This window comes from Lacerta agilis, chromosome 13 (genome assembly GCF_009819535.1).
Source record: "Lacerta agilis isolate rLacAgi1 chromosome 13, rLacAgi1.pri, whole genome shotgun sequence".
NCBI lineage: Eukaryota > Metazoa > Chordata > Lepidosauria > Squamata > Lacertidae > Lacerta > Lacerta agilis.
The window spans coordinates 24,631,512-24,649,260 of record NC_046324.1 but is presented as its reverse complement, the minus strand read 5'-3'; the positions used below and the strand labels follow the sequence as shown (position 1 = coordinate 24,649,260).

General features: G+C 46.8%; 1 protein-coding gene across 1 annotated transcript in view; it reads right to left on the bottom strand.

Moving 5' to 3' along the window:
* Nucleotides 1-2,312: 2,312 nt before the first annotated feature.
* Nucleotides 2,313-17,749, bottom strand: part of SMAD6 (SMAD family member 6) — a 55,953-nt gene continuing 40,516 nt past the window's right edge. The window contains exon 4 of the mRNA XM_033166684.1: nt 2,313-3,192. Coding sequence (XP_033022575.1) covers nt 2,651-3,192 — 542 coding nt within the window. The 3' untranslated portion in view covers nt 2,313-2,650. The remainder of the gene's footprint in view (nt 3,193-17,749) is intronic.

Sequence of the window (17,749 nt, the reverse complement as noted above, 5' to 3'; positions counted from 1 at the left end):
GAATTAACTATGCACAATGCTGAAAGATATGCTGGCTGGCTTCATATTATGGCTTTCCGCCACTGCTCCTGTCTAGCAAAGGCTGGTTCTTTAGCTGTGGTGACAAAAATGAAAACTTGTGCCATAAGTTCTCTTTTCTGGTCACTTGAGAACAAACACTTGGGAGAGGTTCGTTTTGGCACATTTAAAAACTTTTAAGGGAAATTTTACAGAAGGGCTGTGTGGTTCAGTGGTAAGCACCTGTTCTGCATGCAAAAGGCCTCAGGTTTAATCGCCAGGCAGAGCTGGGAGAAACTCTTGCCTGAAGCCTGGGAGAGCAGCTTAGTATCAACAGCACTGAACTAGCTGGGCCAATGATCTGACATGGTATGATACAACTACCTATTTAAATCAGCTCCTTAATTTCAAACCATGTGGACTACAGCCTTACTTTATTTAGAAGGAAAAAACCAAAGCTCAGTGGTGGACCACATGGTTTAACATGCAAAAAGTCCCAGGTTCAGGCCCCAAGGTAGGAGAGACCCTGCCCAAAATCCTGGGGAGCTGCTGCCAGCCAGTGTAGACAATACTGAGCTACACAGACCAATGGTCTACGGCACCTTTTACCTACTAGGAAAATCCACGATCTGCAGGCTGCAACACGACAAGAGGCTGGGTCCTGTATGATTGTATACAGCAGAATTGTCCGTGTTCTTGATTATCATTGTTTAAGAGTAACTAAGGCCACCCAGGTAAAACAAGTGTTAGGTTTGGGGAGTGTAGAGAGAGAAAACTTGCAGACGCAAACTTCTCAGCTCCACTTTGGACTCCAAAATCCCATTTTGTTCATATCCTAGAACAGTGGTGGCGAACCTTTTAGAGACCGAGTGCCCAAACTGCAACCCAAAACCCAATGATTTATCACAAAGTGCCAATCCGGGGGATAATGGGGGAGAGTTGTTGAGCTTTTTTTGGGAGGAGTTGTTGAACTTATATCTGCACTTTATGTATATTTTCAAAATAAATAGTTGCCTTTCTTAAATTACTGATTTACTAAAATTCAAGAAAACACAAATTGCCTCCAGAAAATGTATACATGTTACTTAAGAGGCAGTTCAAAGGTTGAATAACTTTTGCTATGCTCTGACATCAACAGAGGCCACAAAACCGTTCCCCAAAGCACAAAACATACATATGAAAAGTACAAAACGCAACATTTATTGGCACAGCTCCTTCCCACTGACCCCTGACTAGGACCAAGATCACCTGAAGGGGGAGAATAGCTCTAATCTTATTTTTAGGAAGCCTTATGGGCCATGAATGGACGTTCTTCCACTGAATTGCTTTTAGTCTGCTAGAAACTATTTAAGTTATTGCAGTTTTTATGCCGACTTTTAAAAAAAAGCGATTTGTGAAATATATGATTATTACCCCACTATGAGGGCAATAATACACTCAGGTCAGGAAAAACCCCTATCCATGTGTATTCAGAAGTAATGTTCTATTGAATTCAATGGGACTTGCCCCCGTGTAATGGTATCTCCCGCCCTCCCCCCTGGGGGGCTCAACCATAGCAAGTAAGAGAAAGGAATATATGAGGGGACATACCAACGGGGACAAAAAAGGGGGGTGGACTTCACAACCACCACCGACCTGAGCTAAGCACCCCATTAATTCCAAATTACCCACCAGTCACACTTCTGGTGTGCCTCGCAGCAGCAGCCGCTGCCCTAGGACGGGGCCCCAGAGACTCGCTTCATCACAGCCCACCACTCGAGGCCTCGGGCAAACAAGCGGGAAAAGAGAAGCCAACGTCTAAGCTGCTCCGACAGCCCTAGAGCCGATCGGACGACACGCTCATCGGTTGCAAAAGCTGCCTGTCCTGTCCTTGCTCCAAGCCCATTGGGTTGTCCGCATCAAATCCCACCTCCTACACCGAGAATCGCCCGGCCCCTCGCAGGCAGCACGCCTTCACTAAGTGCCCATTGGACAGGCCTGAGGAGGTTTCCCCCCCCCCTCTCCTTATCCATTTCTGTTGAAGCGTGACTTACTATAGGGAGCGTTTCCCGCCCGCTGCGGCATTTGGGGAGGGGAGAGGCTGTCACCTTTGCAAACCACAAAAAAACGAACCTGATGGGGCGATGGCGCGCGTGCCCACAGAGAGGGCTCTGCGTGCCCACTTGGGCACGCGTGCCATAGGTTCGCCACCACTGTCCTAGAAGTATGTCTCCTTACATATTCTTCCTTTGTTTTAAAAATTAGACACTTGGGGGCAGGGGGGCAAAACCTATAATGCAAATACTTTATTATCAACGAGTGTCCGGTATTAGCTTTTTTTCTGGGTATTACTATTTTTTTAATATAAAAAACTATACAGCCCAAACATGGCGCTACTTCCAATTTTTGCTGTATAATTTTTTTCCTCCTTAAAAACAAACACAACTGTATTGAAAGACCTCTAAGCCAAAGTGCATTTTCCTTTTTTTGTCCATATACACATTGCACCATACATAAATAATTACACTGTAAAAATGACTCCATAATTACAAGTATAATATATATTTTCATATAATATATAAAACTTTATATTAAATCTAGGTAGATGATATTTGGGGATAAGTCTCATGTCCCGCTCGGCTCTCCTCCTCCTCCTCCTCCAAGGCTGGAGCGGCTATCTGTGGTTGTTGAGCAAAATCTCCAGCCAACAGGGGCAGGAGGTGATGAACTGTCTGGAGTAGGAAGGTCCCCAGCCTTTCGCAAAGCTGATCCGGACGCTGTTGGGGTCGAAAGGCCCGTCGGGGTACCCCAAGTCCGTGGCGTGCTGCAAGAGGCAAGACTTCTCGTAGTCAAAGACCTTGATCGAGTAGCCAGGCATCACTTTGCGCACGATGAGAGTCCGGCAGTTGGGAATGTCCAGTGTCGGGGAGTTGATGAAGATGGGGTGCTCGCTGCGGTTGTAGGCCCACACGCCATCCTGCTCCTTGCTGAGCAAAATCCCATATCCAATCTTACTTCGAGTCCGGCGGACAGTCTCGTTCCTGTTCTCCAGCTGCAGCTGTCCCAGGCAGAAGCCGTTTCCTTGAGGTAGGTCGTAGAATATACTGACGGACTGTTCGTACACGGTGTAGAGGCGCCCAACGCGCGTCCGGTGCTCCCAGTAGGCGACGTTGCACCAATGGCTTTGTTTAATTGCGTCAGGGGACATGCTGGCATCTAAGGAGAAGAGGAGACACAGATAGGGCAGGTTAGTTTCCGAAGCAGCAAACCCTCATGCTGCGTGTCCAACTGGCGTCAGAAGTGGACCTCAGTCACCCAAATGCAGCTGATCCCAAATGGGTTCGGGATTTTGTGCATGCAATTTGCAAACCAGTTCAACTGGACTTTCAACAGGGCTGCATTAGTGACAATCAAAGATTTAGGGCTTAGAAAGGAGCGTCGGGAAAACAACCCCCCCCCTCCTTGCCCGTCCCCCGGTTCCTTTCCCTTACCCTGTTCCACAGCCCCAGGAAACAGAGGCAGAGCGATAACCCAAGGGTTGCCTCGCATTGCCCCACTTGCAAAACTGCACAGCCCAGGAATCGACATCCTTGAAAGGGGCCCTGGAAAGGTGAAGCTGCTTTCAAAACATGTAATCTGGAGAGCTCAGCAGGCTCTTTTCCAAAAAAAACCATTCGGGGGATTCCAAGGATGACCGTAAAATAAACAGAAAGTCCTCCTGCAAGCACCCTATCTGCGTCAATTCCCTGGCCGCCCCGCCTTTCACTCAGCTCTTTTCTGCTGCCACAGCTGAACCACACTCAAGTTCTGCACACGCCCAGCATCTCCTGCCTCTCAAGTGCTCAGAGGATTTATTTCCCTGACTCTGTTAAGGAGGCTTAAGGCTGCCCACCCCCACCCCACCCCCCTGTGCCAAACATCGCTGTTCCTAGCTCAGGAAGAGCCAGGGTATCTGCCTGCCACGCAGATAAGTCACAGGATCTCCAGCTAGGACCTGAGAACTACCCCTTGCCTGGAAATCCCAGAGAGCTCCTGCCAGTGTATATAATGCTGAACTAGATGGATTCAGTAAAAGGCAGCTTCCTGTGTTCCTAGTGTCCAAGAGTCTGCAAACTTGCAGGTGCCACAAGAAGCTCACTCCAGTCAGCAGCCAAAGCTTGGAGTACAGGAGACCTGGCTCCATTAACCAGGTGTGGGTGGAAGTCCAGCACAATCCAGAGGTTTTACACAGCCAGCTACTGCGGTGGTCAATACTGCACACATCTTCATAGCCCCAAGATAGATCAGTCGGAAGAGCACGAGACTCTTAATCTCAGGGTCAGGTGTTCGCGCTCCACGTTGGGCAAAAAGGTCCCTGAATTGCAGAGGGTTGGACTAGATGGCCCTTGCGGTCCCTTCCAACTTTTCTTCTATGATTCATTCTTTGCTCCCCAGGCTTGCTCTGGAGTGTGGGAGAGCACCTATACTGTTCCAGGGCAGTGACTGTACATACACAGACTCCCAGGCTCTGTGCCCCACAGCCCCTGGTAACCCAGTTTGTAAATGGGATTTTTGTTGTTGTTCTTCTTCAAAGAATAGCAGTGTTAGAAGGGTTCCAAAGGATCATCCAGTCCAACCCCCTGCAATGCAGGAATCACAGCTAATCCCAAGAGACTTCAGGGATCCAACCTGGTGGCCACAAGGCTGGCAACGATTGATCCAAGACTATTGGTCCTTGGTACCTTCCAGATGTTATGGACTCTGCTTCCCACCAGCCCCAGCCAGGATAGCTGTCAAGCGCTGACCAAGGCTGATGTGAGGCAGATTCCAAAACATCTGGATGGCACTAGGCTGGAAGGAGAGTCTGCCAGAGGGCAGTGGAAGGGACAAGGCAAGTTGCAGCCATCATGACTCCTCTTGAGTCTCAAAGATTCTCACCCACTGCCGCCAAAGTTCAGTGAAAATCCACAATCCCGTCAACTTTCTTCCCTGACCAAAACAGCTGGATGTCGCCTTCTATTCTGCTTCAAACTGCAGTTCAGAAAGAATGCCAGAGATAACCCTGGAGTCTGATAAATATTCCAACCCAAATGTTTTGGAGGATTCCTATGGAAACATTTTCCCGGAACTCTCCAAAATGCTTTCCCTCCTCCTCCAAGGAACTCTGTCAAAGAGATGGGAGCCCCTTCCTTTCTGAAAGCGTCTCCAACCGCCCGCACGCCATTTCCCTGGCCAAATGGGGCTCAGCCACTCAGAAATGCCAGGCTTCAATTGGTAAGCAAACAGAGAATCAGAAGGCAAACAATGACTCTCTGCCTGCTCCTGCGTGTGGGGACTGGTCTCTCCAGCTCTGGCCGGACTTGGCTTCCCCACTGTGGCTGTGCAACACCAGGCCAGGATTCTCGGTTCAGGGCGGAGCTACGGACCTGGCAAGGAGCTGGTATTCAGCTCCCTGACAATCTATCACGAGACGGCGGCCTCCTGACCCCTCTGCCTTCATACCTTCAAGTCCGATTAACTCGCACACAGGCTGATGCCATCATTTTGCTTGAGAGATTCCATTGACTCACCGGATTTCAAAAACAGGGGCCTAGTGCCCCCGCCCCGCCCCACTCCACACTGCCCCCACCTTCCCCTTTCATTCTCAAATTTCACTGGCAGGGGAAATATAGACCCCGCTTGCCTGGAGAACAATCTCTGGAACTGTGCAGCTTTGTTAAAAGAGAGTTTTAACTTGAGAGTTGTAACTCTACAATTTTAAAAGGGGAGAAAGGGAAGGGAGGGGGGTGGAGATAATGGTGCTCTCCCCACCTCTCAGCCAGACAATGCAACAGGCTTAATAATCCGGCTGGTGCGAGAAAATGGTTTCATGTTTTGTCAATCAACCAAGCCCTTGGGGATTCTCAAGAGTAGCAGTCACAGGGGGGGAAATGTTCTTCTTTTTTTTTAAGTGCATACATGAAAACAGCTTTTCTTCTTTGGCTCATTTGCTTGTGTTAATAATTCCCCAATCGTTTGGTAGATCAGTTTGCCCTGAGCTGTGATCCACAGCCCTTTGACGCGGGATTTGTTTGGACAGTTTATGATAAATAAAGTGAAACAACAACAAACAAATGGAACACAAAGAAAAATGGGAAATGGTTACAGGGGGGGGGGTTAAGGGGGGGGAACTGCAGAAACACAACAAAACAGGCCTGGCAGCAACTCCCAAAATTAAATGCATTTAAAAGACAGAGGCTTGGGTGACCTAATTGATTTAATAGACCTGGGTGACCAGAAAGGGTGAACAAAAAGATGCAAAGTTGGCCCCAGGAGAACCTCCCTACACAGGCTATTCCAACTGGGGTCCCACTGCTGACAGCTGCCCAGCTGGCTTCATTTGGTGGGGGCACCCAAAGGTTTGGGTAGCGCTAACTATGGCAGAAAGTGACTTTGGCCTATTCCCAAGTTACCAACAGCAGTGGTTCTCCAAGTGGGTGGTACTGCTCCCTGAGGGGTGGGGGATAGGGTACTGAGGGGGGCACTAAGATGCAAGGGGCTGGCAGGGGGGGCACTGTGGGTGTAAATGACTATCAAGACTTCTAAAAGCTGGCATCACCGGACCAAGTTCATCAATGTTGTTGGATTAATTCAATTAAACAGTTTTAACTGGATTTTGAATAAATGTGCAATTCACTGCTGCTGTTTTGAATGTTATCGTGTTGTTATCTTCCTTAGTGAGTCGTGCAGACCACTATTGTGAATAATGCTCTTTATAGGGTAGAGCGGCAGACACTGGGGATGGGTTTACGGAACCAAGCATTTGAGAACCACTGACTTACAGCTTTAAATGAGATAAAGCCAGCACTTTAAATTGATGAGCTGGAAACAGACTGAGGTGGTGATGGGGAGAGCGCGGAGCTGGCGAAGCACAGGTGCTATAAGGTCGACCCACTTAATCTCACATCCCTGCTCTGGACCCCTTGCAGTCTCCGGACCTTCCTTAACGGCTGCCCCATGTATAATGCAACAGTCTAAATGGGACGTTATCAGAACATGGGGAATAGGAGCCAAGGTATCACCATCCAGGTAAGATGACAGCTTGCAGATCAGCTGATAAAAGCCACGTTGAGCCACAGAGGTCACTTGAGCTACTAATTCCGATACTGCATCAATAAACACCTCAAGATGGCAAAGTCAATGCTTTGCGGGGAGTGCAGCCCCCATCTAGAACAGGCTGCTCACCTGGGAGGATGAACAGGTTCATAAGGTTTGGGTGAGAAATGCTTCCAAGCCCGCTAGGAACAGTGGCAAGACAAAAATGGCCACCAGTACTTCCTTCCTGCCTGGGCTACGTCTCATATTCTTTATCTTCATATAGTCAGGAAAGCTTCATCCTCACCTGCTACAGGTGAAGACTGCCCTCTTGGCACACACCTGGGTGGGTGGGAAGCAGCAGGGTGAGGGGGCTGGGTTCCCAGAAGGGACAGGAAGTGAAATATTTGGCACAAGCCCAGTCTTACCTGACCATTGGCTGGTTAGGTGCAATACACTCATGCCTTCCATTTCTATTCCTGTTGCTGGATCAGGCCAGTCACCCATCTAGTCCACTATCCACATCAAACCAGACGCCTCCATTGGGAAACTGCAAGCAGCATCCGAGCACAAGAGCACACTCTCTCTTCCTGTGGCTTCCAGCAGCCAGTTTTCAAAAGCATTGCTGCTCCTGACCACGGAAGCAGAGCACAGCCATCATGGCTGGTAGCCATTGATAGTCCTCTCCTCCATGAATTTGAATACAAGCTTTCTGCTTTTTGGTAATAATAAGATTTAATACTTGACGGGATTTTTAAATTCTTAACATTTGAGCATTTGGAGAACTATTTATGACATGCTAAAAACAATATATTCAATTGATGGTACATGTATGTAAATGTGCATATATATAGGTCTCTCTGTGTGCATGTGTTGATAGATATAATTGTGGGGTCTAGAGGTAATAAAAATGTATTCTTTCTAGGAGGAAGGAAAACAAAAGCACCTCAGATTTTCCAGTTTTCCAAAGGAGGTGTCCCTTTGAGACCCAGCACTTAGCCTCCGCTCTAAGGGGAAGGATTCGAAAACCCGAAGGCAGCTTAATTGCCCAACCTTGTGGAGGAAGATGCAGTTCCTGTTGAACTCTGAAACCCATTCAAGGGAAATAACATTGACTGGAGGGATGGGGTGGGGGCGGCGGAAGAGACATAGATGTCACGTAACTTAGGGCTTCCAGCCAGACCCCTGGAACACGGCCACCTGCCTCCAACCGGTTTGCTTTGGGCTCAGAAAGCAACAAGTAACTTTGTGGTCCTTACAAAAAATTCCACAGGCAACTTCCTTGGGGGGGGGGAAAGGATGTCATTCAGAGTCACCTGATGATAATAAATGCTGAGCCCATTGGCAAAAAAAGGGGGCTTCTCTCCACTTTGACAAACAGCAGCCTTTTCATCCCTGAAAACCGTGCAGGATATAAGGGTTGCTTGCAACCTGCCTGGAATAAGACAACTCCCTCGGTCAACTGACATGAAGATCTGGGATGAAAGACATGACTTCCCAGTGTTGTGTAGTTGCTACAGTGCTATACTAGGACCAGAGTTCAAATCTCCACTCTGCCATGAAGCTCACTGGCTGGCCTCGGGCCGGACACCCTCTTTCAACCTAACCCACCAATGTAGATGGCTTTAAAGGAAGTTTGGACAAATTCATTGAGGAGGAGGCTATCCAAAGCTACCAGCCACGATGGCTCTATGCTCTGCACCAGGGATAGTAATTGTTTATGAATACCTGTTGCTGGAAACCACAGGGGCAGAGGGTGTGCCTGTGTTCAGGTTCTGCTCGTCGGCTTCCCACAGCTATCTGGCTGGCCACTGTGAGAACAGGATGCTGGACTAGCTCAGCCTTGGTCTAAATCCAGCAAGGCCCTTCTTATGTTCTTACTATTTTTAAAAAATAGTAGAGCAGCACTCAGAGATAACCTCCAGATTGGACTTCTTACTGTCTGAATCCCCTTTTAAATGACACCACGCACAATCCTTGCTTCTTTATTTAATTTTACCCTGCATTTAGACAACTCTAATTCTCGGCAAAGGTAGGTGGGATTCTGGGAACGACTGAGACCCACACACATATTACTCAGATGGAGCTAATCTGAATGCTTTGCCTTTCCCTGGTCTATTCTGCGTTTCTTTAAACTACAAAACTTTTGCACAATGTATTCTGATTTTGCTCGCCATAGGGCGAATCAAGGGACTGTGCAGGGCATCACATCTCCGCATCCAGCCACTTCGAAATTTATTCCGTGGCCCTTCCTTTGCTCTAGAGACCATGCTGCATGTTTTCTCATTCATAAGGATCAACCCACAACGAATATCCTCAGTAAGAAGTAGCTGAGTAAGGAAGAAGTAAAATTCCCCCTGCAGAAAATGGTACTTTAAAGCCAGAAAATGTAGTCGTCAACCTCTGCTGCCCCCCTCCCGCATCCTGCCCCAACACTGCTTCGAATCATTTTCATCAAGCCAGTATACTTAAAATACCTCAGCCTTACAAGTTTCAGCTGGAATGCATCACTATAAAACAGAGCTAAACCCTGCCTCCAGAACTATCCCATTACATTAAGAGCTCCAATGGAGAGCAGGGGACTTATCTGGTGGTGGAAAACTTGCAAGAGGCATGGCCTGCAACCAACTCCGCCAGCTCTCTCTCTCTCTCTCCCTCTCTCCTCAAAAGCTTTCCCTCTCTCGTTATTTCATTATTATGCACGAGGCGAGATTGGCGGGTCCCAAGACAGAAGATCCGTGACAGGTTTTTTTTTGGGGGGGGGCATTGTTGGAGCAGCGCTTTCACAGCCCCAAACTGCTTGTTTGTACAAGCCAACTCTTCAGAGACATACCTTTGGAGTTAAGTCAGCTGTCAGCTCGCTTTACTCCCCACACCCCTCCCTTGAAAGACCCCTCCCCGCCTCTTTATGTTGCTCCTTGAGGTTGAGTGCATGGGCGGGGAGACACACACGGAGAGGGCCCATGGCAATCACGGTTTCCGTAAGAGCTGCCCCCCAAATTTTGCCAAAAGAAAAAAGTCAAAAGGACTTTAGAGGTACCTCTTGTGAGGCGGGGAGGAAACTCGGGGATTATAGGGAAGCCAGAAAGCAAATCTCCTGAGGGTAGGGCTGTCCACACACCCCTGGTTTCAGAAGTGTGGTTAGAGGATGGTTTGGCAACGCTGAGAGGGTTTGCAAGGCTTCGCATCACTATTCCATTTAAGATCATTGGTGCTTTTGCCAACAGACTAGCGCTCTGACAGTATAGAGGCAAGCAACATGTGACTAGAGCAGCCTTCACCAACCTGGTGCCCTCCAGATGACAACTTCCATCATCCCCAGCCAGCTATATGGCACGGAAACTGATGGGAACAGAGCCGCACTGTCCCCTGGCAGCTGATGGGAGTTGTAGTGTGAGACATCCAGGTGGTATCATGTTGGCAAAGGTTGAATTAAGCTGTGAGCCTCGGATGATTGCGGAGGACCCCTTAGCCACAGGAGGGTGGGTGGGTGTCCCCGACACAATGGATCTGTGCAAATGTTTTATCCTCCGGCCTCAGATCCTAAGTGCAAAATAACATGCAGCGGTTCTGCAAAAACTAAGCACTGCCGTGTTTTTTCATTTTTAAAAGACAGAACTCACCAGCTCCTTTTTAAATGCCCTTCTTAGAAAAGCATTCCCCCGCCTGCCCCCTTTTGCTCGCTTTATCTCTCCCTGATCCTTGGAGCGTGGCCCAAAGCCAGCGCTGGTTATTAATTAATCTTGAGGGTGCAAGTTACATTCCTGGCAAGTCTCACCACTTCCTGCGCTGGCTGAGGCTGTGGGCATCATTCGCCCTGCGCTTCTGATAATGATAATAATGCAACCGCAAGACCTAGCAGAGAAAATTCGCAGCTTGTTACCCACAACAAAGAAACCCCAAACTCTACAGACATTTTTCCCCCTTTTGCATTTTCTGATGGAAGGCACACAGTTAAAAACAGGGGAAGGGGGACAAGCCTTGAAGAGAGGTGTGAGGTTTTACCAGGAATGCCAAAATGGCCTGTGACCACCTGGCATCCTCCAGATGGTTTAAACTACAACTCCCAATATCTCATAGCCCCATATCTATCCCAGGTTAGTTTTCGATCAAGAGAAAGGCAGGTTGCATATCTGCTGGATAAGCCCACTGGGAAAACAGCCTTATCTGTGGCTAAATTCCTCTTCCTGGCGCTCAAGTGTCGGAAGCGTAAAATCGAATGCCTTGATGTGGGTTATCTGTATAAGGTTTACTAGTGCTGTCCTATTTTATTTGTGTATTCTTCTGGTGTTTTTTTTAGTTGTATAATTTTGTATTGAGAAATGTTTCTTCTGACTATCAGTCGAATAAAGGATATGTATGTATGTATGTATGTATGTATGTACTACAACTCCCGTTAGTCCCAGCCTGTTTGGGAGTTATAGCGCAAAACATCTGGGAGGCATCATGTGGACTAAGGCTGGCCTTGAGAGGTTAGAATGGGATGAGGGAAGACAGCAACACTCTTAGGCATTATACCACACCGGCTCACCCTGGAAAATAGCCCACTATTACAAAAATCTCATCTTCTGCTTGGCCGACTTTTTGCCTCTGGTCCTGCCCACTGCTACTCACATGTGGCCCCCAGAAGCTTGCCTGCAAGGGAATGCGGCCCTCAGGCTGACAGAAGTTCCCTGCCCCCATAACAGACAAAACACCTCAACAGGCAACCCAGCAAGCAGGGATCCAAGCCACCCCACTGCCAGGATGAAGCTGAGATAGTCCAAAAAAAGTGGCACAACCATCATTACTGAAAATGTAGACAGACAACATGAAATCTTGCTGCTCTAAAGAGCTTGTGTCATGGATGTGAGCAGCAGCTAGGATTTCAATAGCCCCGTCGTCTTGAAAGATCTACATTTGTGGTACAAGACTTTGACTACTGCGGAAAAAGGAATACATAAACTGCACATCTCCAGAGGGATGAAGGATCCAGGCTGCCTTTATGTCATCTGGTGGGCAATGTTAGAAACTCCGGTATATAAGCTAGGTGCCAAATGGCAGCTCAAATCTCGGTTACAATTGCCACACAACGGAATGCCTATTCGCCAGGTGGTTGAACTAAATGACCCCTGGGATCCCTTTCCAACACTACAAATCTATGTTTCTATTATCTCAGCAACACACACAGTGGAAGTGGAAATGGTATAGACTAAGGCAGAGGTTTTTTAACTGTGGTTGCCAACCTGGTGCCCAGAAAGCTCCACGAAGTCGTAACTGGACCTGTGTTAGTAGCAAAATGCGCCTGGCACCTGGCTAATTTCAAAAACTGCTAGTGGGGGTTTTATTTCCTATGCTTCGGACTTGGATGCTCAACATTCACCATCCAAGTCGTCTTGGGAAAGAAGGGTGTTATGATTTGTATCGGTGTGTCGTCATTTCTTTCTCTTATTGATTTCATTGCTTGCTTGCTTTGCATACGGCACAATGCTACCGCACTTTGGGGTTGTTAGTAATGGCGATTAAGGAATTTTTTTTAAAAGGAATGACAACAACAACAACAACAGCAACCCAGTGCTATTTTGGATGAGGGCTTTTGCAGGGCTGTGATCCTGTGACCTCAGTGCAGTCTTTGGCAGAGGAAGAGGGGTGAGCCAAAGGCCTAAGTAAAATAACCCCCTCCCACACCAAAACCAACGCCAGAGGCAGAGGAAAATCAGAAAGGGGGGGGGGGGAGGTTGAGACATCTGATCTGTTTGGCCATTACAAATCGGCAGGGTACATAAAGATCCGTGGCGGCATATGTCAAACTTCTCACTCTCTAAGGTTTATTTCCTTAAGAGGTCCTATCAAAAAAAAAAATGGGGGGGGGAGCAAGAGAAGAGAAGCTAGGCAGGACGTGACAGCCACTTTCTCCCCCTGCACACGGACAGAGTTGGTGGCGGCCATCGCAACATTGTTAGGAACAAAACAAAGCCGGAAACAAAACTGCACGGTTCACATTTTTTAAAAACAGTGCAAAGGGGGTGGGGCGGGTGGGGGGCGGCAAGCACACACAAGCATGGGATTAAATCAGCCCTTCTCCAAGCTGGCACCCTCCAGATGTTTTGGGCTGTGATTCCCATCAACCCCCCCTCAACATCAAGGCAGTGCTGGCAGCGTGGGCTGATGGGAGTCATGGTCTGAAACATCAGGAGGGCACCAGCTTGGGGAAGGGCTGAGTCGAGTCAACATCTGCAAAAGATATCCCCGCCGAACCAAAGAGCAGGATTTCATTAAGTAAATTGCAACTTGGCACAAATTCTGAAAGAAAAAAAGGGGGTGGGGGGGGGGAAGCCACAGTCAAGCCTGTAATTTAAGCCCCGCTTTCAGGGTGATGGCATGACTGCAACAGACTCCAGCTTCCAAGCTGACTTGAAATAAAATAACCGCCTGCCCCCCTCCCTGGCTCCTGCAAGCTCCACCTCAACGAACCACAATGTTTGCAGGTAATTATAACATTAGGAAGAGCCTCCCTGCTGGGGAGATAAAAAAGAGAGACCGGAAAGCAGAGAGAGGATGGAGGTCCCCTCTCTCCAAAGCCGCCATTGTCATCTGAAACAAATTTACCAAGTGACCAGGAGTGTAACTCTCTGGGGAGAAGGTTTTGACCACAGGGGTGAGCTCCAGAGTTGCTCAGCCCAGCAGCTTACACTAAAGCACACAAAAACTGAGCGTGCAAAAGAGAGTTGGCAAGGGCTGAAACGGTAGTCCAGGAGCCAGAAGCAGGTGTGCAAAGTCAGTCCAACAGGACATTCAAGCCCAGGTTCAATTACTCTCCTCAAACAGAATTAGTTTGCTGCAAGCCAAGAAGGCAGTTTGATAATGCTTTCCCATCAGTCTGGTTGCTTCTTTCAAGGTAGTTGTGCGAACAAAAACTGGATGCAATCCCTTCCAACAACTCAGAGGTGTGCAAATGCTCCCCACCAAAAGACCAGGAGGAACCTCACCAAAGGAAAATCACACACACACACACACACACACACACACACAAAACAATGCCACCTAAAAATAAACCAACTCGCTATCAGCTCGCTGCCTGCTGCTAGTGGCATGCTTTATTGCTTCAACCCTGGCAGAAGATTTCAGCTCCCCTAAAGTAACAAAAACAACCTTCCAACTTTCTGAGTTAAATGCAAAATTGGTAGGGGAAGAAGAAGGAACAGGAGCAGCCCACATCACCAATTATTTGCTTAGACTGGGCTTGGCTTCTTGCAATTTTCCTGGCACTTAAGACTACAGTCTGTTATTTTGGAAGGCTCTCCACTGTATACAGAGCTCAGAAACCAGCAAGCTGACTTCCTCCGTGGTCTAAACATCCGCATGCCGTCCCTAGCTGGATAAAACTGTGCACTTCAGGAAACAGCACAAGAACCCTCAGTAATTCTGTGTGTGGAGAACAAACAGGCATCACCAAGAAAGCAAAAAAGCAAAAGCAGATTTCTAAAGCAGGGTTAGATAGATTCTCAGAGGATAAGGGAATCAATGGGGCTACTAGCCATGGTGTCTATGCTCTCCCTTCACTATCTGAGGAGGTGTGCCTCTGAATGCCAGTTCCTGGGAAATTCAGGTGGGGGGGGGGAGTGGATGTTGCACTCAGGTCCTGCTCACAAGCTCCCTACTGGAGTATTGGGTTGGCCACTGTGAGAACAGGATGCTGGACTAGATGGGCCATTGGCCTGATACCGCAGGGGTCCTCTTACGTTCTTAAAGGCTATTGGGTAACCAACACAGCTCAATCACAGTGCCCATACTTTGCATGCAGAAAGTCTCCCTTTTAATTTGCATTCTCTTCCATTTCCCTCCTAAGGAAATTAGAAGGCAATTTCAAACATTTACAGGACTCACGACTTGAACCAGACTTTTGGAGAGGCATCCAAGCGACAGAGGACTCTTCTCTTTTAACAGCTTTTCCTCTCCTTCTTAGACTCATCAGCCCATCATTATCCTCCAAATTCCCCTCCTCCTCTTCTGATGTGCCACTTGGCAACAGAAGGTGCTCTCCATAAATCAATAAAGTGCTAACGTTTTTCGCTGATGCCAAATTAGATCTTAAGTCTAATAAAACACAGCCGAGTGTTTTATTTGATCTGCCCAATTACTCCACACTTGCTCTTGTAGAAAGTAGTGTTTAGGGTTACTAAATTTTGGGTTGGTACTGATGAAACTATTGCCCCTGGCTGGGGCTGGTGGGAGTTCTGGTGCAAAACATCTGGAGGGCACCAGGTTGGGAGATGCTGTTGTGACAGGAAAGAATGAAGCATGCTTAACAGATAGGGGAAATGGAGACCATTTCATAAAACGAAGACAAGAGAACTCTTAACTCCTAATCTGAATCTGCATGGTACGAATCCAAATATGCAAAGTACAGCTGATTGAGCATCATTCATGGAACAGATCTTTGGTGATAGGCAAGCTGCAAGTATGAAGGATCCTTTTGCCTGTAAATGTGAAAGGAAAAGCTTGTTTGGGTGTTCCTTTTTTTGCTCTGTGACCTTAAAAAACAAACCCTCTCATCAGGGCTAATACTATGTTCTGTCACTAGATGTCACTATTCATAGTTAATAATTTGTCTATGCTTTTCTCTAGCACAGAAACAGAAGGAAAATGTACAGCAAAGCCTTGATACACTAGCATAAATTTATTCCATTTGCAGAAATGTGGGTCTGCAGGTAGTAGAATTTGGACTTTGGTATGGATTGAGAGAATATTTAATAAGCAGGGATAACTGAATGGAAAAATCCGACTCTTATTTCAATGGTCCTTTAATTTTTACATTCCCTGTTGTGTTTGCCCTCACAACTAGCCCTGTGAGGTAGGTCATGGCTACTTGGGTTCCCCATCCCCTGATGAGGAACTGGTGCTAAAATATACAGTGACCTGCGTAAAGCCACTTGCACTGCAGTCTGTCAGATGTGTCCATCACATCAGGGTACTGGCCAGCTATCATTTTCTGCTTGGTTGATAAACAGTGCGAGTCCCAATTTAGGTCCAACGTTTCTCAAGTCACTCAACCTATTTATTTGTGAGGTTGCCAGAGGCATCTGGTTGGCCACTGTGGGAACAGGATGCCAGAATGGATGAGTCTTTGGCCTGATTCAGCAACCAGCCTCTTTTGTTCATTTATACCACCATCTGAGAGGGCAGGAATTGGGTTCTCTGTTCGCAGAGCAATTTTAACAGGACTGGAAAATGTAACTGGCTGTTTGCAAAGGAAAACAGCCCCCGCCCCCACCGCACAGCCCCTTCCCTCAGACTCAGACTAGAGCAGTGTTTTTCAACCTTTTTTGGGCAAAGGCACACTTGTTTCATGAAGAAAATCACGAGGCACACCACCATTAGAAAATGTTAAAAAATTTAACTCTGTGCCTATATTGACTATATATAAAGTAATTCTCTTGAATTTTTCAATTTTTCCCACGGCACACCAGGCAACATCTCGCGGCACACTAGTGTGCCGCGGAACAGTGGTTGAAAAACACTGGACTAGAGAACCTCTGAATGTCCCAAAACGGTTTCCAAAACCGGGTAGCTTCCAAAGAAAACCATTCAGATGCGGCAGGGGGCATGAGGTTACCACAATATATTAAAAATAACAACAACTAGCAGTGCCCTGAGAAATGCAAGGAATGTGGGAACATTGGAATGATTTAGCAGGAGAATTTACATACTTTTCCTATCCAAATAACACAGCGGGTAGAATTGATGCCATTTGGACATCTAAAGAGTTAACACCTAAAATTTATAAGACAGATATTTATCCTAAAACAATATCGGACCATAGCGCGGTTATGGTATGGTTAAAAGGAGAAAGAAAAAAAATAACAAGATGGAGGCTCAACGAAACCCTTCTTAGAGATGAAAAAATTGTAGAGAAGGCTAAGGCAACCTTAAAAGAGTATTTTGAGTTGAACTCAAAAGATGAAATGGATCCTAATACAGTATGGGATGCTGGAAAAGCAGTGATAAGGGGGTTTTTTATCCAGCAAAATGCCTACCAAAAGAAAAAGAAGGAGAAAAAAGTTCAAGGCCTAATTGAAGAACTTAGGAAAAAAGAAAAAGAACTATACCAAAAGCCAGATGATGAAGAAATAAAAAGAGACATTAAAATACTACAGTCGCAATACTCGATGGTGATTAGTGAAGAAGTAGAGTGGAAATTGAAATATATGAGGCAGAAAAATTTCGAGCATGCTAATAAGCCAGGAAAACTTCTGGCATGGCAATTAAAGAAAAGGGAAGGAGAAAAAATAATTAATAAGATAAAGTCAGGTGACCAAATTATAACAGACCCTAAGGAAATCCAAAGAAATTTTGTCGATTTTTATAAACAACTGTACAGAGAAGGAGAGGAAAAATCAGAAGATATAAGAGATTATCTTAATCAAACCAGCATACCAAAGATATCAGATGAACAAAGAGATCTATTAAATGGACCGATCACGTCATGTGAAATTCAGAACGCAATTAAGAACGCAAAGAGCGGGAAATCGCCAGGCCCGGATGGCCTCACGGCTTGTTACTATAAAAAACTAGAGGACATAGTGGCGACTCCCCTTATACATATTATGAACAACATTCTGAAGGGAGGCAACATCCCCGAGACCTGGAAGGAAAGTTATATATCCTTAATTCCAAAGCAGGGTACGGATCTCCTAAATGTAGCAAATTTTAGGCCAATATCGCTCCTCAATAATGATTA